Below are 25,545 nucleotides of genomic sequence, written 5' to 3' on the forward strand. Positions count from 1 at the left end.
GGTGTAGGGATTCCAACACTCATATGAATATTAGCCTATCCATTAAATACATGTATTTTCTACATGGATACCAAGTTTCAAGTCAATCGGATGCATGGTTCAGTAGTTATAACGGAACATCCGTAAAAACCACTGTAGATTTATATATTATAGTATAGATTAGTATAGATGATAATATTGAGTGAAATGAAATGGGATGAAAGATAATCTCAATAAAATGGTGGTTATTTCCTACGACTTTTTCAGTGGACTTTTTGGAGGATCCCTAAGAAGCTAAGCCCAGCGGCTTTGTTTCATTTTCCCACATTTGTGCACTTTCACAGATATTAAACAGTTAATAAAGACTAAATAGAAAAAAGAAAACAAATCACACAACTTCACTCCTCGCGTTCCCGCCAAAAAGTCCTCAGAACATTAATACGTTTTCATTCAAAACCAAATTACACTATAAAACTATAGCAGTACGATTTATAATGACTTGTTACTATATTTGACCTTCTCATTCACTGCGCATGCGCAGTGCGCGGACTAATCTAGACTTAAAACAATGGAGACTTCGTGGTTGGGCGCAACCTTGACCCGACCTTTCTTCTTCTTCGAGTGACCTCATCACTTCAAGGAAGAATATGCATTTCTAGAAACCTTATTTGCCACGTACCATCCAGCTTTGGAATGAGCTCCCCTCCATGGTGTTCTCCGAGCGCTATGACATGTCCTTCTTCAAACGAGACTTGTGGAGAGTACTTAACGGTAGGCAACGGCTTGGTTCTGCCCCTGGCATTGCTTAAGTCCATGGGCGACGGTAACTACTCACCATCAGGTGGGCCGTATTCTCGCTCGTCTGCCTACAAGGGAAATTAAAAAAAAAAAAAAAATCTCACCTAAAATACAAATAGGTTATAGAAAATGCTGCGCTACTCAGTATCATTCCAAACGCTGCGAAACTACCCCCGATCAGTGTGACAGTCCTGTATGACCACCTCACGGATAGAATTGACGAGAGTGGACCTGAAAATACAGAGTATACTAACATTTAGTATAGAAAATAGGAACAAAACATACAGACTATATTAAGACTTAGTATACAAAATAGGAACTAAACATACAGAGTACTAACATTTAGAGTACAAAATCGGAACTATACAAACAGGTTATACTAAGATTTAGTATACAAAATAGGAACTAAACATATAGAGTATACTAACATTTAGTGTACAAAATAGGAACTAAACATACATACTATACTAGGATTTAGTCTACAAAATAGGATTTAAGCATACAGACTAGACTAGGATTTAGTGTACGAAATAGGAACTAAACATACAGACTATGCTAGGATTTAGTATACAAAATAGGAATTAAACAAACAGGTTATACTAAGATTTAGTATACAAAATAGAAACTTAACAAACAAGTTATACTCAGATTTAGTGTACAAAATAGGCACTAAACATACAGACTATACTAGGATTTAGTCTACAAAATAGGATTTAAACATACAGACTAGACTAGGATTTAGTGTACAAAATAGGATCTAAACATACAGACTATGCTAAGATTAGTGTACAAAATAAGAACCAAACATACAGACATACATACACAGTGGGTTGTGCATGCAGTCTCCGCCTCCTAAAGCGATTCTACTCGACCATGCCCCTGATGAGTTACTCACCTAAGCTGCTGTACAGGAAATAGCAGAGGGCCACGATCCCTGACGAGGCAGAAGCACTCGAGTGGAAGACATCATTAAACTCCACCATCAGCACACCGAAGGACTTTATCGTACCCGGTATCAGTATATTGACCAGGGTCGCACCTGTAATCCGTCGATTCGCGTCTTAGTTCCACCAGGTGGTAAGACCTCTTGTGAGTCCGCACGGGTAGGTACCACCACCCTGCCTATTTCCGCCGTGAAGCAGTAATGCGTTTCGGTTTGAAAGGTGGGGCAGCCGTTGTAACTATACTGAGACCTTAGAACTTATATCTCAAGGTGGGTGGCGCATTTACGTTGTAGATGTCTATGAGCTCCAGTAACCACTTAACACCAGGTGGGCTGTAAGCTCGTCCACGCATCTAAGCAATAAAAAAAGTCGTACGGCGAAGAATGAAATAAAAATACGCCCTTGAATGAACAGTTTTAATGTAATATACAGGAGAGTCATTGTATAGTGACGTCAGTGTTCACGTCCACTTTAAGCAGCAATTCGTCTCTTCCCACCTGACAAAATTTTTTCATTTGTGTTTGTTTTTTATTGCCCGTGTGTAACAAGGGTTCTTACCCTATAAAAACTTTTCATTCGTTTTTTATTCAATTTTTTATTGCCCTTGTAGGGTTCACACCCCACAATAATGTTTCATTCGTTTTTTATTTAATTTTTTAATGCCCTTATAGGGTTCACACCCCACAAGAACTTTTCATTAGTTTTTTATTTTATTTTTTAGTGCCCTTGTAGGGTTCACACCCCACAAGAACTTTTCATTCGTTTTTTATTTTATTTTTTATTGCCCTTGTAGGGTTCACACGCCACAAGAACTTTGCAAGAGTATGAAATTTCCCACACTTATAAGAGAATGTAGACAAAGAGTGCATAATGTTAATTTTTTATTTTTTTTTAAATTATGCCTACAAAATACATTAATTCAATAAGGAAAAAAACATTACACACACTACTGTGTATTTCACACAACACACACATATATTATACTCTTTGTTTATTGTCAACTGTCAAGCTTTTGTTATTGTTTGGTCTTTGGTCAAATTGAGAATAGATCTTTATTGTTTGTCTTTAATATTATTTGTCTGTCTTGGCGAAATCTGTGACTAGAAGTTTAATAGTCCTTGACAACAGAACCATAATAATGTTAAAACTTATAATTTCAGTTAATTATAGTCGAATTTCGACTACCAAGGGCTAGTGGTCCCATTATAGATTAACCTCATAAATCAGTGTTCAGCAAGTATTTAATAATAAATAATTAAATCAATAAATAGCGATATCTTAACTTCGCCCCAACTTACTCTGACATACCAGAAGATAATAAACAAAAAAAAAACAAATGCGCAAAATGGGAGAATGAAACATATTTACCGACAAGGATGAACCAGCCCCACTTTCCATCGGGCGGGACCATCTCCCAGTCGCGTTCCGGTGCCGGACCGATCGTGAATCGACCCGCTCCGACCGCCGGCGTGTCGTCATCCGGCAGCTTTACTGGAAACCAGCAATTTGACTTGTTGTTACAGCGATTTTTTTTATTGCTTAGATTGTTGAACGAGCTCACAGCCCACCTGGTGTTAAGTGGTTACTGGAGACCATAGACATCTACAACGTAAATGCGCCACTATTAGATATCATGCACCCCCACGCTTTTTTTTTACAATAATATAATTTTTTCTTACACTATTTTAATTCAATTTATTAAAATTTGTTTTCTATTTTTTAGTTGAATTTCCTATAAAAACGTATTTTTTTTTTGTTTTTTTAAACTATTATTTAGTTTAAGTTTTTTAGATGCATTTAAATTTTTTAATTTTTTTTTTCAATTTTTCTAAAATTTCATCTGAGTCAGCCGGTAACTTATCCGAGAAATAGGTGATCGGCGCGCCTGGTAGTTTTTTCCCTTCTTGATCTTGACGCAGATACTCCGGGTCTCAGGAAAACAGAAAATCGCTAATCCTGATTATCCTAGTAAGGATAACGGATCAAACTGTTTAAAATATTGAATTGTCATCGGTCCTTAATAAGTATGTCAAATTTCGAGTTATACGGACGTTTTGAAGGGGGTCAAAATCATGTCCAAAGATTCCATTACATACATACTTTTTTTTTAGGATTGAAGGATTACTGGTGGCCCGGAGGCCTTTCCAGTTTCACCAAGACAGGTACATACATACGTCTGAAGCTAATAAAAGCGTATTTAGAAACACCGATTTTTTTAGTTTTAGGATCATCACTCATTATGACTTTGAATGAATGAGAATGAAAAAAAAACGACACATTTTTTTGTGAAAATATCTTACGTTTTTTCAATCTTTTGTATCTTGATTTCTTCGCCATTGCAAACTTTTAAACCAAATTCACTCGAAGGAACAAACTTACAACGAACTTAAATTAGCTTCACAGAATAAAAATCAACAGCCAAACTGTTTTTCCTGTTTTTTTTCTGCTTTTTTTCAATACTACCCTCAAAATTTTAATTACGTATACTTTATTTCGTTCAGAAACTATAGGCGTTCTGAAATTAATATAATCGCGTTCATTTTTTAAGGGATTTTATGACCTGGTAACTAAGACATTTAGGTCATGTCTTATTTTAATTTATATTGTTACTTTTATGAAGAATGATAATATGGAGTGAAATGAAATGAGATGAAATGAAATGAAGATGATCAATTTGAGACATTAAATGAAATGTGATGAGATGATATGGGATAAAATATAATCTCAGTAAAATGGTGGTCATTTACTGGAATTTTTTTCAGTTGACCGCCATTATGGGCGACTAGCCGTAGTCACCCGCTTCGCTCGGCATTTAAAATTAACATTATTATTTATTGTCATTATTATTAGCGAGTCCAATACTCACATAAATATTAGCTTATCCATTATGTACATGTATTTTCTATATGGATACCAAGTTTCAAGTCAATCGGATGCATTGTTCAGTAGTTATATCGGAACATCCGTAAAAACCACTGTAGATTTATATATTAGTATATTAATTAATAGTTTATACAGAAGCATTTCGATAACTTCGGTTTACCAAGAAGTTCGAGATATGAAGTATTTGATGGTTCAAATTTCGACTCAAGAAGGAGATATTTCTGAGAATATAATCAATTATTTTACGAGTAAAAAAAATCGATTTAAGTTTTACGGCAGCTGTTTGTTGGAATTAATTACTTCTTCGATTTCGTGGTAATTCCAGGTAAGACATAATTAACTATTTACAGAGTGTGATTTTTGGAATTCGAGTTATCAAGTTTAATTATTTATATACTAAATGTAAAAAGCAGTAATGCGTTTCAGTTTGAAGGGTAGGGTAGCCGTTGTGACTACTATACTGAGACTTTAGAACTAATATCTCAAAGTGGGTGGCGCATTTTCGTTGTAGACGTCTATGGGCTCCGGCAAATACAACACTGGGTCGGCTGTGAGCTTGTCCAACCATCAGAATCTGTACAATAAAAAATAAATTTGTTTTGTGTATAAGTTGTAGTGTAGGCGTAACTATCAACAATATACATAAAATGTTTGACAGTGTAGTACATAGAAATGACCCGATTTAATAGTTTAAAAAAAATGTGTTTTATTCTCACACACGTGATAACCCTAGGAGTGTCGATTTCGTATGCGTCGTGAGATCTACGGGTTCCGGTAATCGCTTAACATCAGGTGGACCGTGAGATCGTTGACTACTCGCTAAAGCAACAAAAAATATTACACTGAAAGCACGAGAATATAAACGATAAAACTATATTCGTATGTTGAAATCATTTGAGCGCGTTCACATTTCACGAACCGGCAATGTAACGCGAAGTATAAGGTTGACCCCACGCATGCTTCGACCATTCCAATTGTGTTACATTGCGTGCTATTCGAAAATCTATACTAATATATAAATCTACAGCGGTTTTTATGGATGTTCCGTTATAACTACTTAACCGTGCATCCGATTGACTTGAAACTTGGTATCCGTGTATAAAATACATGTACTTAATGGATAGGCTAATATTTATACGAGTGTTGGACGGCTAATCTATATATATAAAAATGAATTGCTGTTCGTCAGTCTCGCTAAGACTCGAGAAAGGCTGGACTGATTTGGCTAATTTTGGTCTTGAATTATTTGTAGAAGTCCAGAGAAGGTTTAAAAGGTAGATAAATATGAAAATGCTCGGAATTAAATAAAAGTAACAATTTTGTTTTTCCTTTGATGTGTCCCCCGTCGGTCTTTTATTTATCGATTGAGGCACTACGAAGTCTGCCGGGTTAGCTAATCATTAATGAAATTGAAATTTTCGAATAGGATGTCTCCAAAATTTTACAGACACGAATACAAATAATAAAATGCGAACCTTTTTTGGAAGATTTAGCCGTCACTAGGGCGTGCTCGTCCCCACTCTTCCCCGCCGGCACGACCACCACCCTGCTCTTATCCAGGAGCATCTCGTCCGCACCGTCGCCCGCCTTCCCCTCCTCGGCGAGCGAACGCATCTGAGACGCCATTCCGTGTCAAATTCGCTTCACGACAAGATGGCGCATGCGCACAATTCCCGCGCTTCTTCCACGCATTCAATGCACGATAGTGGAATGTTTTTTTTTCCTATTAATATCCTTTATTCTACATATTACGATCTAGTTTCAGTCTTGTTTGTTTGTTTGTGTTTGTTGGCTTCGGAATCGTGATCTGGAAATACAAATAAGGAATAACATTAATTGCGAAGTGTTTTTTTTGAATACATAAGGCTGTGCTAAGGTAAGGCATAAAGGCTTTGTTTAAATTTATTTTTTCCTTCCTATGCTGATAGCCTTGAGAGGCTATTTCAGTTTCGCCTTGACGTGTAGGTGAGCTCACGGGGCTCAAAACGGAAGTGTTGCTAACACTGGCCCTAGCAAGAGCCGTGTTTCGCAAATCTGCAATTGGATCGGAAACGCGACCCACTGAGAAGATCCGGCAAGAAACTCAGTGGGCAAATAGTAGTATAAATACAATCCCATGACTTGGCACATTTCGATGCGAACAGGAAACCGCATATCCATTTTAAATCGTAGTTTAATGTAATGCCATACCATTAAAGTAATCATCTTGTGTCAGTAATCAGCATGTGATGTGCTTGCAGGGTATTCTAATTTTTTAAATTTTTATTTACACTAATTTGTCGTTTTATCGAAGTGTCTGTTCGTATGGGCCTCTAGCGTCGACTTGCAGTTCGAACGGAATATGAACACACAAACTGCACGTCCTGACGGATCCATCAGATCCAATAACCGTTGCATTAGACAAACACCTTTACCTCTAACACTAGGAGAAGGCTTAGGGACCCCGGTAACGGTACTCGTCGAACTCGACAAAGAGTTCGACGTGCAACCTAACCTAAGCATCAGCCCGCTGAGTTTCTCGTCAGATCTTTTTTTATATTTTTTTATTGCTTAGATGGGTGGACGAGCTCACAGCCCACCTGGTGTTAAGTGGTTACTGGAGCCCATTGACATCTACACCGTAAGCCTCCCAAAGAGAGGGATCAATGTTGCGTTTCTTCATAATATGCCTCTCCTGAACATCCTTATACCTTAAGACTTGAACTTCTAATGTGTATTGTGGCCTAAATAATAAATAAAAAAAACAAGCGTGGCACTCGGGGACTGCCGCGGTAAAGCTACTGCATAACATTTTTTATCAACTTATGCAATTATAATTAGACAATAATAATTTAATATTTAAGACACTAATAATAAAATAAGACCACGCTATATTTATAAACATTAACAAAAGCAAAACATTAACTGTCCCCTTCACACTCATAAGCTAGACCGCGCGAGAGAGAGAGATGGGCAGACTTTTCATGATGCGCATGCAGTGCAACGTCACGCCGCGCGCTTATTCACAAACACTACACAAGCGTAAAGTGTGAATGTGTTGAGCGCGAGCTACATGGTAGGCGGAGTGGGGGTGTTAGGTTTTATTTTCGTTACGGAATTCCTTGATTCGGTCGCCACGCTCAAAGCCCGTGATGCAATAGCTTAAAAAAACATAAAGAAGAATGCTTTTTAATTTTTAAATTAAACCTCGCCTCACACTAAAACGGGGTTAGCAGAATAATATGCTCGTTTGTCGTAACAAATTTTAATAATTGTAATTACACAGTTTCTTCGTTGATAAGTTTTTTTTTTATTATCTAAAACTAAAATCTGTTCAATACTGTTGATTTATTATATATATATATAAGCATATTGTTGTGTAAATCATATATCGAGGGTTATATGATTATTGAAAGGCTATTTCGTTTATCGCTTAAACTTATTTTTGCAACTTTCTTTTTTTTATTGCCTAGATGTGTGGACGAGCTCACAGCCCACCTGGTGTTAAGTGGTTACTGGAACCCATAGACATCTACAACGTAAATGCGCCACACACCTTGAGATATAAGTTCTAAGGTCTCAGTATAGTTACAACGGCTACCCCACCCTTCAAACCGAAACGCATTACTGCTTCACGGCAGAAATAGGCGGAGCAGTGGTACCTACCCGTGCGGACTCACAAGAGGTCCTACCATCAGTAAAAGTAAACTTTACAGGAGAGCCATTTAAAGTTTAAAATTTGATAAAAATTATGATATCACAAAACAAAAAACTTCTTCAACATTTCTTCAAAGTTTCAAATTTTGTAAAAAATATCATTACCAAAAAATCTTCTTCAACTATTTTTCAATGGAATAAACTTAATTGAATTTCAATTAAAAACATCGAACTGTTGATGTTAACACCAAATAAAACGGACCTTTAATTACAAAGAGAAATGCCGCGTATTGAACGAAATATCGCTAAAACGAAATAGCCTTTTATTTCACTCCTCGATATTATAATAAACGACATTTTTGCAACTTTACAGGCTAGCCATTTACAGATTAAACATTTGGAAAGAATATCATAACACTTCTTCAGCTATTTCAATGCACTAAGCATATATGAAGTTCAATTAAAAACATCGAACTGTTGATGCTAATATAAATAATACTAAAAAATAGCGCGCTTTTGTTTTTAATACGCTTTTATTAGCTTCATTTTTTTTGTCATGAAGTAATCGCCGGGCTTCCGCCCCCCACTGAGGATGGCGGGCGGGGCATGTCAGAGTCGAACTGACTAAAACCTCCTGTCGCTCAACAATCAACGTCAAAACCTCGCATGAGACAGAACTCATGAAAGGGAAAGGGGGGAAGCGAAGCGTTTAGCGCGGAGCACATCTCTCCTATCACCCTCCCCCTTGGGACGTCAGACCGGCGGTCGTCGGCGCCAGCAGCCAGAACCAGCGTGGGTCGAGGATAGCCGGCTTTCCATCACCCGGATGCTCTTGCGTAAAACGCGTGAGATCTGCCTCCCTGGTCCCCGCTCGATGGCGGCGGGCTTGTGCGTCTCTCACGCGCCCCGCTGCCTCCTTCTGCGAGATGGTGCACTCGCAGAAGTCGAGCATCGCCTTCCACGACTCGTCGTCGCCGAGCATCGTTGCCACAACACGCGGCAACGACAAGTTGTTTCCTATTATTGCGACGAGGTCACGGCGCCACCCCTCCCTTTTTTTTTTGTTATAGCTTTGATGGGTGGACGAGCTCACAGCCCACCTGGTGTGCCATGCGGGGCAGGCGACGAGCGTGTGCTCTGCCGTGTCCAAGTCACAACCACAATGGTGACACTCTGCCGTCGGCTCGGATCCGATCCGGTGCAGGAACTCACCAAAGCAACCATACCCAGTGAACATCTGCGTGAGCCGGAAAGTGAGGCGTCCTCTGTAGCTTCATACGTATGTTAATTGGTAATGGGAATCTTTGAACATGATTTTCACAGAGCAATGATTTCTAGAAAATTGATATAGAGTGGGGCATTTTAAGAAATTGTGAACAAATCAAAACATTTCCTAATGATGTAGAACTATTTTGGGATGAAGTAACTTTACTAAAACGTGGCGATGAAACTCAAATGTTATCACTTCCCTATTCATCCGCTAACGTTGAACGCGTATTTTCAAATATTAATCTTTTGAAAACAAAACAGCGAAATAGGCTGTCTGGTGAATAAATCACTGGTCTATTACATGCAAAACGACTCTTTAATACAGCTAATTGTTATGATTTTGAAATTAATTCGACGATGACTGCAGCTATGGCCAAACAATATTGGTATAAAAAATAATTATTCTTAAATATGATTGTAATAAATTACTCTGTAAGTTTTTTTTTTTTCAATAAATAAACGAATTCGATTGAATATTGTATATTTTTTGACAAATACCGATTTTGGTTACAAAATAGTACAAATATACCGATTTTAGCTGGCAAGTCTACCGATTTCGCTCTATGACGTCCGCGAACACTGCTAAAGAAGTTTCACTTCAAAATATATTTGTCTTAAAGTATCGCAGTTTCAGGGCCCTGACCGCGCCGACCTAATTCATTGACGGGAACGGATTCATTAATCTTTTCGACGTAATTAATTATGGTCATATATATGCCAAGTTCCGGCGAGAGTGTAGTTGTGACCGGAGTTGACCGATACACTTTAAATGTCTCGATAAACAGCTGAGAAGGTAAGGTTACACGAAATATAAAATCTATTAAGTATGCAAAAATTTCCTACTGGTGTTAGGACGTAATTTTTAAGCTATTGCATAGCTTCTATCGCGGGCCTTGAGCGCGGCGACTGAATCCAGAAATTCCGTAACGAAAATAACCTGACACCTCCACTACGCCTACTATGTAGCTCGCGTTCAACACATTCACACGTTGCGCTGGTGTAGTATTTGTGTATAAGCACGCGGCGTGACGTCGCACTGAATGCGCATAATGAAAAGTCTGCCCATCTCTCTCTCACGCGGTCTAGCTTATGAGTGTGAAAGGGACAGTTAATGTTTTGCTTTCGTTAATGTTTATAAATATAGCGTGGTCTTATTTTTATTATTGTTTTAATATTAAATTATTATTGTCTAATTGTAATTGCATAAGTTGATAAAAAATGCTTTGCAATAGCTTTACCGCGGCAGTCCCCGAGTGTCACACGTGTTTTTTTTTGTTTTGTTTATTATATACTAGCGACCCGCTCCGGCTCCGCTCGGGTCTATAACAAAAATTTCAAAGATATTTGACGTAGTTTTATTTTTTTTAATATTAATACGTGAAGCAATAACTTTGTACCCCTTTTTACGAAAATTGCGCGGACTGAAGAGAATGAAATTTCTCACACTTATAGAGAATATAGAGAAGGAGTGCAGAATGCTAATATTTTTTTTTAATTATGCATTAATAATACATTAAATCAATAAAAAAAACATACACACACTACCATGTATTTGACACACACGCATATATTATAGAAAAGACCACAGAATATAATCGGCCACTGTGTTTAGCATTCGTGCATTATGAGAAGGCTTTCGACTCCGTCGAGACTTGGTCTGTTCTGGACTCTCTGCGGCGATGCCAGGTAGACTATCGCTATGTCCAGGTGTTGAAATGCCTCTGCGACTGTGCCACGATGAATGTTCGAGTACAGAATCAGCAGTCTAACCCTATCCAATTACGTAGGGGAGTGAGACAGGGGGATGTAATTTCCCCGAAACTGTTTACTAACAGATTACAGCATTGGAAGATATTATTATGTTTAAGACGCTGAACTGGAAAAAGATGGGCATAAACATTAATGGCCAGTACATCTCACACTTGCGGTTTGCAGATGACATAGTTCTTATGGCGGAATCGTTGCAAGATCTGCAGCAGATGCTGAACGGCTTAGCAGATTCTTCACGACGAATTGGACTCCAACCAAAACCAAAGTGATGTTCAATGGTTACATTAACCCGAGTCCGATCGTCGCGAAGGGCTGCCCGATTGAAGCTGTTGATGAATATTTATACCTCGGGCAGACGCTGCAGATGGGTAAACACAGCTTGGAGAGGGAAGTCAAGAGAAGGATCCAACTGGGCTGGGCGGCGTTCGGCAAACTGCGTGGAGTCTTTTCATCGCACATACCACAGTGCCTGAAAACTAAAGTTTTTAACCAGTGCGTCCTACCGGTAATGACTTACGGAGCCGAAACGTGGACACTCACAGTACGGTTGGTCCGTCAGCTCAAAAGTCGCTCAGCGAGCCATGGAAAGAGCCATGCTCGGAGTTTCTCTGAAGGATAAAATCCGGAATGTGATTATTCGACAGAGAACTAAAGTCATCGACATAGCTCAGAGTCAGCAAGCTGAAGTGACAGTGGGCTGAACATATATGCCGTAGGACTGACGATCGCTGGAGCAGACGGGTTCTCGAGTGGAGACCGCGCAGCGGAAGACGTAACGTGGGACGCCCCCTGGCTAGATGGTGGCCGGCAAGAAGTGGATGAGGAGAGCCGCAGACCGGGCTCAGTGGTGTAGATTGGGAGAGGCCTATGTCCAGCAGTGGACGACTGTGGGCTGTTGTTGATGATGATGATGAAAACGACATTTCGCTTAGTACGCCACGTTTATCTTTGTAATTGCATTTGTGTATTGCATGTGTAGTGCATTTACGTCGTATATGTCTATGGGCTCCAGTAACCACTTAATACCAGATGGGCTGTGAGCTCGTCCACCCATCTAAGCAATAAAAATTAATTAAAAAAGATCTACACAATAAGAGCATTACAAAAAAAATACTAGATAAATTTTCGATTTAGCAATTACATTTAAGTATCGATAAATTAATCGCCGATTGCGTGTGTATTTTCCATAAAAACACACACCAATATAAATACCTTAGATACTGTATTAGGGTCGGCACTTGACCTAATAACACGGTTCGTGTTAAAGTTAAGGATGTCCGTGTCGATTTTTTTAATCGCCATTACGTTATTTTTATGAAGTGGCATAACGGAGTGCAGAATGAGATGATCTTTTGGGACTTTAACCTATTGTATAGCTTTTTTCGCGGGCTTTGAGCGCGACGTCCGAATCAAGAAATTCCGTAACGAAAATAAAACCTAACACCCCCACTCCGCCTACCATGTAGCTCACGTTCAATACATTCACACGCTGGGCTTGTGTAGTGTTTGTGAAAAAGCGCACGGCGTGACGTCGCACTGCATGCGCATCATGAAAAGTCTGCCCATCTCTCTCTCGCGCGGTCTAGCTTATGAGTATGAAGAGGACAGTTAATGTTTTGCTTTTGTTAATGTTTATAAATATAGCGTGGTCTTATTTTGTTATTGTTTTAATATTAAATTATTATTGTCTAATTATAATTGCATAAGTTGATAAAAAATGCTATGCAATAGCTTTACCGCGGCAGTCCCGAGTGCCACACGTGTTTTTTTTTGTGTGTTCATTGTAGGGAGACGAGCGTGCGGTCTGCTATAGTAGGTAGACATCAGCAATGCCTTGAGGTCAGCCAAGACGCTGCTTACCGCTGAATACTCTTCACAAGCTTCGTTTGAAAGACATATTACAGTGTCCGGGAAACGTGGTCAGGGTAGGATCATTCCAGAGCCAGGGTGGTACGTGGCAGAAAAGATCTCTGGAAACGCACTGTGGATGTACGCAGCGGTTTTAGTCAGCATGGAGAACTCTGATGGCAGGCGATGGTAAAAACGACATGGCGGCATCACCTCAAGCAATCCCTCGAAGCATTACCCTGTGAGCCCTGATGGGTGGGAAACACAATTTTACTTATATCCAACACGGGCTTGGCTCGCGTTTCTGTTCAAAGGTTAGGATATCAGTCATAAGCTTGAGAGTTGGCATTGAGCAAGGCATTGAGCTTATAGCTCCCATAATCAATTAAAACCAGTAGAACTGCGTCCTTCTCGTATGACTCTTCATGAGTGAAAAGAAGAAACCTCCACACGTCCCAATGCGTGATCCTCAAAGTTTATTTAGAAAAATAATAATAATAGAGAAACTAAAATATGGTCGTGGTTAAATTAAAAAAATTTGGTTGTCTGTAAAGGCGATGGACAGACAGATAGTTTTACGTGATAACGTCAGTAGCAGAATTATTCGAACTGCTAGCTCTGACGTCACGCGAGAAGAGAGATAAACGTGTCACAAGCCAACGATTGTTATTTTTTTTTTCTACCTAACCTGATAGCCTGGAGAAGCTATTTCAGCGGAACCTTAAGTAGTAGGTGAACTCACGGGGCTCAAACCTGACGACGTTGCTAACACAAACCCTAGCAAAAGCCGTGCATCGCAGAATCTACCACCGGATCGGAAACGCGACCCACTGAGAAGATCCGGCAAGAAACTCAGTGGGCTGTGTCTGAGGGTTAATTTACTCGTCGACTGTTTTCCATTCTTTGCGCAGGATCGGGAATGTAGTTACCGGCGGCCACGATGAGAGGGTTCTCGTGTCGTGCCGCTTTATCGAAGTGGCGCATCGACGCCGACTGCAGATACTTACTGATGGACTCAAGTCCAGGTCATCATGGAGGTTGACGTTCCTGACGAACCACGGGGCTCCGACGGCTATCCTGCAAAAACGGGATTGAATGACTTGGAAAACGCTTGGGCCGCTCGTGCCTCTCTATCGCTTGTTCCGCGCTCTCACTCGCACGCTCAGGCTCAGGCGGAACGTGACACTTTTTCGTGCGTGCAGGCGGTGTTCATTGATTTACTCGTAAGACATTATCACGTCAATTAAAAGAAAACAAAAGAAACTGTAGCGTTCTAAACGGCCCTAGTATTTATGAGTTATTTCAAATAATTCCTAGATACGTTTTATCGACTACTACATAATAGTTGTTTTAAAGTGACGTGTATATATAATTATGTGTGTATACTTATTTATATCTACTTGACCTTCGTTCGGTTTATATTCATGCTGCTTGTTTAATGATAGAACGACGAAGAATCTTGGTAAAACGGGATTTAACTCGACGCGAACTGGTTTTTTCCTTCTAAAATCATTAACTCTATTACTGTGTTACATAATTTGATATTGTATAGATATGTAGTAGCTAAAAAAAACCGGTTAATTAGCAAACCGAACCAACAATTTTTTTTTTCACTCCATTTTATACCGGTCATGTTGGAGCGAAACTATAGAAATTAGTGGTCGCCCAGTGGTCAAAATTCGACCATAATTATTAACTTAAATAAGTTTAAACATTATTATGGTTCTATTGTCAAAGACTTTATGTTATGTGACTTTATGTTTAAGACTTTATTTAGATGGGGGCTCAGAGGGGCTAAGAGGAGTAAGATCCAAAAGTGTCAATAGAAAAAAAATCGATTGTCTGTAAAGTCGGTTTACTGAAGATAGTTGAATGTGACAACGTCCTATGATAATACTAATGGAATGGTTTTTTACTCATCGTGAAATAGTTCTGTTAACTTATTGTTATAGTTTTGTCAATTATAGCATAACCTACAATCGCTGCACTAGCGGACCGATGCTGTTTATTTTAATGATGGAAGCACGAATATTCGACAATGTATCACGGAACATAAAATATATTTAATTACGTTACCTCAGAGCGAGGTAACGCCGCATGAGTCATGTTTTTTCGTGCGTGCAGCCGGCTCCATCGAATTATAAGACGTTGTCACGTCAAAAACAAAAACAATAAATCAATATAATAACTGGATGCAAACTAAAAATTGAGAACCATTACCTCAATCGATATGAAACTTTGCACACGTGCAAAGGGCGACATGAATGTCGTATGAATCGTCTCACGAATTTAATGCTACAATTTAAAATTGCATTTCTTTGCGGGCGAAGCCGCGAGCGCAGCTAGTACGAATACATATATGGAGCGACGGCAAATCACCTATCTCGCTCATTAATCGCGTATTGTTCATGCGAGAAACATTAGTTTGCGATCGTGCTATCGTGACAGGAAGCTTCACCCACGCCTCTTTGTTTTTTATTGCCGGGGGTGGAACCTCCCATGAGGTCCCCGCGCCCAAGGGGGCGCGCGGGGTATGTGGGACTGGTCCGCGACTGCGAACCGGGGGCCCGATTATGTTATTTAGGACCCCAACCACTAAACGACTCAATACCCAACCGTTCTTTTAGGGGAAAACTTTCAAAACATCCGGCAATTCAGACTTAACGCGTAACGACGGTGTTCGCACAACGACTGCGACATTCGTTAAGCATTTTAAACACACAATATCGAACGAGGCCTCGCGTTTCCTGTTCGCGTCAGACAAAGAACAACAGGCGATAAGAGATCACGATGCCCTGGTGTGTTCGAAGCAGGCGAGACAAACATATGCGATGCAATGGAGACAGGAAAGAGAAGGAAATACGAAACCGCACGCTGCGTGAAGGAGACGCAGGCGTTTCCAGTTTGTTTTCACATTTAAAAAAAGAGAAATTGTTTGTCTTTAAAGTCGGTTTACAGACGATAGTTTTACGTGATAACGTCAGTAGCAGAACTATTCGAACTGCTAGCTCTGATGTCACGCGAGAAGAGAGATAAACGTTTCACAAGCCAAAGCTTGGGCCTATCGTGCCTCTCTATCGCTTGTTCCGCGCTCTCGCTTGAACGCTCGGGCTCAGGCGAAACGTGACACCTTTTCGTGCGTGTAACCGTTGTTCAACGATTTATAAGACGTTATCATGCGAAAACGCGCAATTCAACACACAGGATATTTGAGAACGGTGTTACGACTGAGTTATATAAACATCCATCTCTCTTACAACTCTTACAAGCCACCGTTTTCTTTTTTCCACAGGAGAAAATCGCCGGATCCCCATCCGCGCAACGGGTGGGTATGTGGGAACTCCCACTGATTCAAGTGAAGTTCAACTGAATCTCACTAAAAACTCTTGCCGGACTCAGCCGGCCCCGAACCGGGCCGGAGCCCAGTCGGAGTTATTGAGACGGCGGGACAGTGTTTACGCAGAGCATATTACATCCATCCCGCCGTCGCCCAGACGCCGGACCGGCGGCCGCCAGCGACTCGTCCACTGGTTCCCTCGGTCGACGAAGCCAACGTCCTGATGAAATTTGACATTTATCTCTTACGAGCGAACGTCCTGGTTGGTGGTCCTGGAACGTACTGGTGGTAGGACCTCTTTGAGTCCGCACGGTTAGGTACCACCGCCCCGCCTATTTCTGCCGTGAAGCAGTAATGCGTTTCGGTTTGAAGAGTGGGGCAGCCGTTGTGACTATACTGAGACCTTAGAACTATATCTCAAGGTGTGTGGCGCATTTACGTTGTAGATTTCTATGGGCTCCAGTAACCACTTAACACCAAGTGGGCTGTGAGCTAGTCCACACATCTAAGCAATAAAAATAAAAAAAGTCCTAATGAAATTTGACATTTCACTCTTACAAACCAACGTCCTAATGAAACAATTGCATTACTATCGTGTTATTTGATAATTACTATTTAGTTGGATGGGGGCATTTGCGTTTTTGACGTTTACGGGTTCCGATGACCGGTGAGAAAAAAAAAACACGTGTGGCACTCGGGGACTGCCGCGGTAAAGCTATTACATAGCATTTTTTATCGACTTATGCAACTATAATTAGATAATAATAATTTAATATTAAAACATTATTTAAACAATATTAAAACATTATTTTGAAGTCGTCGTGGTCTAATGGATAAGACGTCCGGTGCATTCGTGTTGAAGCGATGCACCGGTGTTCGAATCTCGCAGGCGGGTACCAATTTTTCTAATGAAATACGTACTCAACAAATGTTCACGATTGACTTCCACGGTGAAGGAATAACATCGTGTAATAAAAATGAAACCCGCAAAATTATAATTTGCGTAATTACTGGTGGTAGGACCTCTTGTGAGTCCGCGCGGGTGGGTACCACCACCCTGCCTATTTCTGCCGTGAAGCAGTAATGCGTTTCAGTTTGAAGGGTGGGGCAGCCGTTGTAACTATACTTGAGACCTTAGAACTTGTATCTCAAGGTGGGTGGCGCATTTACGTTGTGGATGTCTATGGGCTCCAGTAACCACTTAACACCAGGTGGGCTGTGAGCTCGTCCACCCATCTAAGCAATAAAAAAAACAATAATAAAATAAATCGAATTTCTTTTATATACCACTAGACTACCGCCGTACTGTATTTTCTCATGCTAAATCATCTAATTTACTAATAAGTAGCTTTTATCTAATTCAGATTCACGACTTAACAACGAATCCCTCATACTAATATTTCAGATGTTTCGAATATTAAAGTAATAAAATGGAATCGCCAATAAAATTGCGTCATAAAGTGTTCATTGATGATATTTTACTCAATATCTTAAAAGTACATAGCGGATACTATAGTGTATAATACTTTGGAAATGACTTAACTATCCAGCTAATAAGCTAAATTTAAAAAAACTTAATAAATACATTACCGGAAAGTGCTGTAAAAGTGAAGGAAGTGTAAAATTTAAACAGAAAATTGTCTGTTTAAAGTCCAAAATTTTAATGCTCATTTACAAGATTACTAATTAGACAGAAAATTCAATTAATATTAACATTAATCAAATTTAAATTGGGAAACACTGAACTACGAACATTAACTCTTCTAAGAGAATATCTTTGAATAACTACCACCAGATGGCGTTGTACACCAAAAACAAACACCAGCATAATGTTTTTCAGAATTCCTTAAAAATATACCAGTAAAAATCATAAAATTTTGAAAACAAATTTCTTTAAATCGTTTTATATCAGTTTACACGTCAATTATTGATGAAAACGATGAAATTATGTAACAATTGACAAAGTTATTAACAAAAAACCTGCATCGCGGTATTAAAGTTCTCAAATATTTCAGTATAATACTTTCAGCTTTGCAATTCTCTCGGAAGGATGTTCGACCAGCCCATACCGTGGACCCCGAAGGTCAAATATTTAGGCGTCACCCTCGACAGAAGGATGACATTCCGCCCTCATATTAAGGCGGTACGCCTCTACCCGATGATATGCTGGTAACGGTAACTACATTCCCGATCCTGCGGACAGAATGGAAAGCAGTCGACGTCGCCCAAAACACGTCATCTCGGATCCTCCCGATCCACTAACGGTGCCCTAGCAAATTAACTCTCAGACACAGCCCACTGAGTTTCTCACCGGATCTTCTCAGTTGTTCGCGTTTCTGATCCGGTGATAGATTCTGCGAAGCACGGCTCTTGCTAGGGTTCGTGTTAGCATCGTCGTCAGGTTTGAGCCCCGTGAGCTCACCTACTAGCCACGGTTACGCTGAAATAGCCTCTCAAGGCTATCAGCATAGGTAGGAAAAAAAAAATCTCTCTGAAGTGTTTTCTTTAGTGTGAAGTTACAACTGCCACGTTTGATACCCCTAAGGGGAGTCTCGTGCAGCGAGTAGCATCACGCATTCGTTGCCAGGTATTGCTCCTTGTAATGTGCGCCGACAGACTATCGCGACGGACTAGACGCGCACTTTCCTCGGGCTGCCTTTGAACCTTACGCGGTTTTAGTTATTTGTTTAGTTATTGTTTCAGTTATTCGGAAGTGGGGGTATCAGGTTATTTTCGTTACGAAATTTCTGGATTCCGCTCTCAAGCCGCGCTCAAGGCCCGCGATAAAATCTATGCAATAGCTTTAAAAGGAAAAATAAACTGAATGACAAGACGCCAAAAATCAAAGAAAGTCGTGACCTAAGTCTTACAGAAATTCTACCGGAGATATACAACTTATATTATTACCACGAATTGTTTGTCAACAAGTCGACATATTTAATTTTACAATTGAACATTTCCGTTTAGAGGCACGCGTAACCACTTGGATCAATCAAGAAATTAATGAAATTGTTTTGTTGAGGGCCGCCATCGAGCCGGGCGCGTTCCTCAACGCACACGACACACAACGAGATACGAGCATGAAGCTGGGGTTCAAGATGAATAAAACCTCACGCCGAAACACTAATTAAATTTAATTATTACGGACATTTAAGAGTAGGACATCGCCATCACAATTAGCTTTCATGACGCTTCGATTATAGCTGTCTTTATGTTTTTTTTTCCCTACCTATGCTGATAGCCTTGAGGCTATTTCAGCTTCTCTTTGACGTGTAGATGAGCTCACGGGGCTCAAACCGGTTGCTAGCACTGGCCACTGACCCACTGAGAAGATCCAGCGAGAAACTGAGTGGGCTGTGTCTATGGGTTAATTCACTCGTCGCAAGCGACGGGTTCGACGAGGGCGGTGACCGGTGCTTGTGGTACCTAAAAGCACCGTTATGGATCGGGGTATTTACGTCGCTTATGCCACACTTTTTATAGTCGTATCGACTACGTTCACTACTTACCAGAACATTCCCGATAAAACCAGATCATTCTAGAATAGTTTCCGTGCAAAATTTAGAAATATGATCCTTGTTATGTTTGAGAATAAGGAAGCATCGGTCTGATTAAGCATTATTTTAATGTACATTGCCTTTTAAATCGTGTAAAATTTAAGGATGCCTTTATGACTGAATTGACCCAAGGGGACCGAAGAAGCCTTTTTGCGGCACACGAAGCGTCAAGTTTGACCGTTTTCTTCGCCGGACCGAGCTTAACCTAAAGCTTAAGACGTTGCAAGCTTTCCGCTCTGAAACCGTGTACTATATTTCTTTGTCGTGTCGCTCTTGTCAAAGCAGTCGTGGTCGTCATTCAGTATCATTACTGTGCCTCATGAGGAATCTCAATCTCTCGGCGAGGAAATGTCTCCATAGAGCGCCTTGTCGTTCAGGGCAGAAGGCACCAGACCGCGTGGAAGGTTGCCCATGCTATGGACCGACCAAGGCAAGTCGGCAATTGGCGGTTGTTTGCATGAGTGTACCAAGCTCACTATGGAAAACATCTGTCAGGGCTTTAATAAGCAAGAATTCCACATATCCACGACTGCTCTGCCAAGAGCAACCGATTATGACGATGACCAAGCTCACCACAAACCGGGAGAAGAGGCGAATGCTCGTGTGCTTAGTGCGAGTTTTTTAACGTTTTCGATAGCGTTAAAGTTAACACAAATTTGTATGCAGTTGGAACAGCGCCCCTAGCGGCAAACGTAAGCAAACGATCCAACTCCATACAAATTTAAGTTAACTTTTACGCTATCGAGAACGTTAAAAACTAGCACTAATCACAGAGAACCCAATAAATCACAGGTTCTAGAACAATGAATAAAAATCAAACTCCAAGCCACCTTCCAGTGGTCTTGCTAGTAGGTCATTTCATTCAATCTAGTACATTAATAACTGCACGCACATATGTACAACTAACTGGCCGCTGTGTGAGTCACGTTGTATGACGTCACGCTGTTATCTCCTGACCTCGAGCACACCCACAAATGGATGGTATTAAACGAAACAGGACCAATACCCATAAGATTAGCAAAATGGTTACCAATTAGATTGGTTGGTAATTTTACGTGATAACGTCACAAAGAAACTTTGATGAAAAATTGCATACTTTTATGAATTGAATTGAATTATTATCAGTTTGTATAATACAAAGAGGGGAGTTGATTAGAAATTACAATTTTTTCGATAAATTAACGCTTTTTTTTATTGCTGCACAACAGGTGGGCTATGGGCAGACCATGTTCGTGTACTAATAACACACCTTCGACCGACCTGCAACGGTAATTAAACCTCCTCAAACTCACGACTCATTAGCACAGTAGGATGAGGCCACGGTGAATCGTAACAATACTGTGATACAGTAGGTAGCCCCTAGCTTTTTGTATTGCTTAGATGGGTGGACGAGCTCACAGCCCACCTGATGTGAAGTAGTCATAGTCAGATACAAGTTCTAGGGTCTCAGTATAGTTACAACGGCTGCCCCGACCTTCAAACCGAAACGCATTAATGCTTCACGGCAGAAACAGGCAGGGTGGTGGTGCCTACCCGTATGGACTCACAAGAGATCCTACCACCAGTTCACAAGAGACCACGCTTAGGCTGATCGTGCCTCCCTATCGCTTGTTCCGCGCTCTCGCTCGCACGCTCAGGCTCAGGCGGAACGTGACAATTTTTCGTGCGCGCAGCCGGTCGTCATCGATTTATAAGATGTTACTACGCGGAAAAAAAAACCTTTACTAAAGTTTGGGAGGTAATCGCTTCACAACACAAGGCAAGAGCCTTTACGATAACGTAAAATGAGAATTAGGAATAACCAGTCAGTACTCCATCATCTAATGAACGATATAAAGAGTGGTTCTTTATCGCGCAAAGCGGTCATTTTTTGACCTACCATCCCCATTAATTGTGGGTCGCGAAATCTGCAGCGTTGATCGCGTTATCGTGTCTTTGACGTAACCGAAATCCGGTCAAGGTTCTTCAGTGGACTGGGCCCTTAGTTATTAAATAAATTAAAAAAAACCTCGCAAATCCGGAAACAATCTTCTAATTGGTATTTCCTGAAACTTTGGCCGTCGTGTGACGTGGATTTATGAGGATTACTTCGATATACAGGTGACCTTCCTATAAGGCGGTATTTTACAACACGGTTCCACTCTAACACAAAAAGAAAAAAATCCCCAAAACCCTCTCTTATAACGCGGTACTTCTACAACACGATAACGAGATTTTTGTTTAAAATCTATAGTAATATTATAAAGCTGAAGAGTTTGTTTGTTTGTTTGGTTGAACGCGCAAATATCAGGAACTTCTGGCCCGATTTGAAAAAAAATTTCAGTGTTTGATAGCCTATTTATTGAGGAAGGCCATAGACTATATAACATCACGCTAAGACCAATACGAGCGGAGCACTAATAACCTCCTCTTGTGAAGTCGGTTAAAAAGCGTGATTTCGGTACCTTAAATAGCTCCTTAACATTCTAATATCCAAAAATATTTTCACCTTCTACGTGAATGAAGTGGCGGGCAATATTTAGTGTTATCCCAAAGTAACTATTCAACACGGACGAAATCGCGCGCAAAAGTTAATGTAAATTTACCGGTCATCGTTCTCGTCGAACCCGTCGCCTTGCGACGAAGGGCTCGGCAGGTAAATTAACCCACAGATACAGCCCACTGAGTTTCTCACCGGATCCTCTCAGTGGGTCGCATTTCTGATCCGGTGGTAGATTCTGCAAAGCACTGCTATTGCTAGGGCCAGTGTTAGCAACACTCCGGTTTGAGCCCCGTAAGCTCACCTATACGTCAAGGAGAAGCTGAAATAGCCTCTCAAGACTATCAGCATAGGTAGGGAAAAAAAAAAAAAAAAGAGAAGGCCTTAGGGATTAAAAACGTAATAAAGGAATAAATGAAGATGGCTCGTTTCTTAATAACAACGTCCAGTAATAATAAACAATTAAATTGTGTCCCATCAAAAGTTTATCGTCGTCTTTAGGTACCAACTTGTTCATTGCGGGGAAGCTTGATAAAATACTATACACGTTTTATTACAACATTCAATATTACTTGTCTGGGTTGGTTTGTGAATGTACCCGACCAGAGAGAGGCTAGATCTGTGTTAATATGTTTTAATACAGATTTTCTATATTAATTTAGTGCGATTGCCCTCTTGAGGGCGTGGGCCCCACGTTGGGAAACACCGGGCTAGATCGTAATGGCCTAAAATTATGACAGAATATTATTAAGGCGACCAATAAGATTTTCCATATACCTCCTTTAGACATAATTGAGAATTACTTTAACGAATTACATTGACCTCTTCTCCTGTTTGCATTTCACTGACGTTTCGAATACATTGCTGGTTTCGTGTTAGCGAACGACTAAGATTTTATTCGTCGGCATTTAGGACCATTAGGCTAACTACCCTCAATTACTTTATTTAAAAAAATACACTTTTCATGTCTTCTAGATTTCTTTTCGAACACAAAGAATATACTCGTACTTATATTAAGGTCTGGTAGGTTGAAAATGAAAATCTAAGTTCATGAGGTCCATAATACGGCTTTTACGTTGTAAATGTCTATGGGCTCTGGTAACTACTCAACACCAGGCTGACTATGAGCTCGCCCACCCATCTACGCAATTAAAAAAATATCTACCCCCTTAATTGCTTTAATAATTAGTACTTGGGCGATTAGTTTTATTTATCTATCCCGAAACCCGATTCGTGGCAACATGAACCCCGTATAATCGCGCCATTCGACGCGAACGCACCGGGTATTACGACTCATTCGGTCAGGGTCGTTACGCAACACTAAGCCGAGAGCGGATTTTTTAAAACAAACGATTTATTGCTGTGTTATTAATAATGTTTATATAACAGAATGAAAAGATTAGATTTATCACGTCGAACGCCAGACTGGATATCGTGTTTAACAACGCAGAGGGGACCGCGACGGGCACCCTGTGACCGTTAATAAATCGGGTCCAGGGAACCGTGTCTGACATTCGACATCTCTGGGACAATAACGAGTGGTCACCTTTTCCGTATGTAGCCAATTATTTTTGAGTTATTTCCTGACACTATTTGCGAAAAAACACCTCAAACGATTTTTGGACGATTTTTTATCCATACATAGGTACAGTCTTAGGGGAAAGCATGGTGTGGACACAATGTAGTATGGTATGGCGTTTAACGTGTTAACAACTATTATACACGGATATTACAATGAACTAATGTCGACTAAAGTCGTCGTGGCCTAAAAGATAAGACGTCCGGTGCATTCGTGTTGAAGCGATGCACCGGTGTTCGAATCCCGCAGGCGGGTACCAATTTTTCTAATGAAATACGTACTCAACAAATGTTTACGATTGACTTCCACGGTGAAGGAATAACATCGTGTAATAAAAGTGAAACCCGCAAAATTATAATTTGCGTAATTACTGGTGGTAAGACCTGTTGTGGGTCCGCGCGGGTGGGTACCACTACCTACCCGTACCACCGCCCTGCCTATTTCTGCCGTGAAGCAGTAATGCGTTTCGGATTGAAGGGTGGGGCAGCCGCTGTAACTATACTGAGACCTTACAACTTATTTCTCAAGGTGAGTGGCGCATTTACGTTGTAGATGTCTATGGGTTCCAGTAACCACTTAACACCAGGTGGGCTGTGAGCTCGTCCACCCATCTAAGCAATAAAAAAAAAGACTACACACCTTCTTCTAGACACAGCCCACTGAGTCTCGCCGGATCTTCTCAGTGGGTCACGAGTCCGATCCGGTGGTAAATTCTGCGAGGCAGTGCTTTGGCTAGGGTTAGTGTTAGCAAATTCTCTCAAGTTGAGCCCGTGAGCTCACCTACCCGTCCGGCCGTAGCTGGAATTGCCGCCTAAGCTCCTAGCGAATAGGTAGGGAAACTAATTATACGCGACGGGGCGTTAGAAGGGGGCGACCAGATAAACCGTGCAGTATTCTAAATGTCTAAAAGAATAACAGCAGAAAACGCGATTTTAGGCAAAAGTAATTTTAATTGTTACCTACGACACGTGAAAACGAAAGAAAAAATATTACATTTTAATAAACATATACTATAAATGGTTGACATTTATAATATTTATATTTAATTTAGATGCCATAAAAAGGAAGATTGAACACACAAGTATAGATGAACTTTTACGATCATTGTATTAGCAATTTAGCCCGGGGACGGAGAAAACAGAAAAGAACCAACCTCCAAAAGACGATTTCAATTAATATTAACATTAACAGAACAAAGACAAGTAATGGAAACATAGAAACTGTGAAGAAGATAAGAATTCAGTCAACGTTGATAAAGTCAATTAATTATACGTGGCATTTTGAAAATATCTCTTTCTAGATTTTCATTCTTAGCGACGGAATATCTATATATTAATACGTGAAGCAAAAACTTTGTATCCTTTTTTATCAAAACTGCGCGGACGGAGGAGTATGAAATTTTCTACACTTATACAGAATATAGAGAAGAAGTGCACAATGCTACTATTTTTTTAAAATAATGCATA

General features: G+C 40.3%; 1 protein-coding gene across 2 annotated transcripts in view; it reads right to left on the bottom strand.

The window, feature by feature from the left end:
- LOC114251670 (monocarboxylate transporter 9) overlaps window positions 1–25,545 on the bottom strand; it is a 55,379-nt gene that overhangs the window by 17,921 nt on the left and 11,913 nt on the right. For both annotated transcript variants that reach the window (XM_089731228.1, XM_089731229.1), the window contains exons 2-5: window positions 6,080–6,411; window positions 3,090–3,212; window positions 1,673–1,816; window positions 882–1,008 (exon numbers count right to left, since the gene is read on the bottom strand). In XM_089731228.1, the coding sequence (XP_089587354.1) occupies window positions 882–1,008; window positions 1,673–1,816; window positions 3,090–3,212; window positions 6,080–6,230 (545 nt within the window). In that variant the 5' untranslated portion in view covers window positions 6,231–6,411. The remainder of the gene's footprint in view (window positions 1–881; window positions 1,009–1,672; window positions 1,817–3,089; window positions 3,213–6,079; window positions 6,412–25,545) is intronic.

The sequence above is a fragment of the Bombyx mandarina genome, chromosome 11, assembly GCF_030267445.1.
Source record: "Bombyx mandarina strain Sakado chromosome 11, ASM3026744v2".
NCBI classification, from domain to species: domain Eukaryota; kingdom Metazoa; phylum Arthropoda; class Insecta; order Lepidoptera; family Bombycidae; genus Bombyx; species Bombyx mandarina.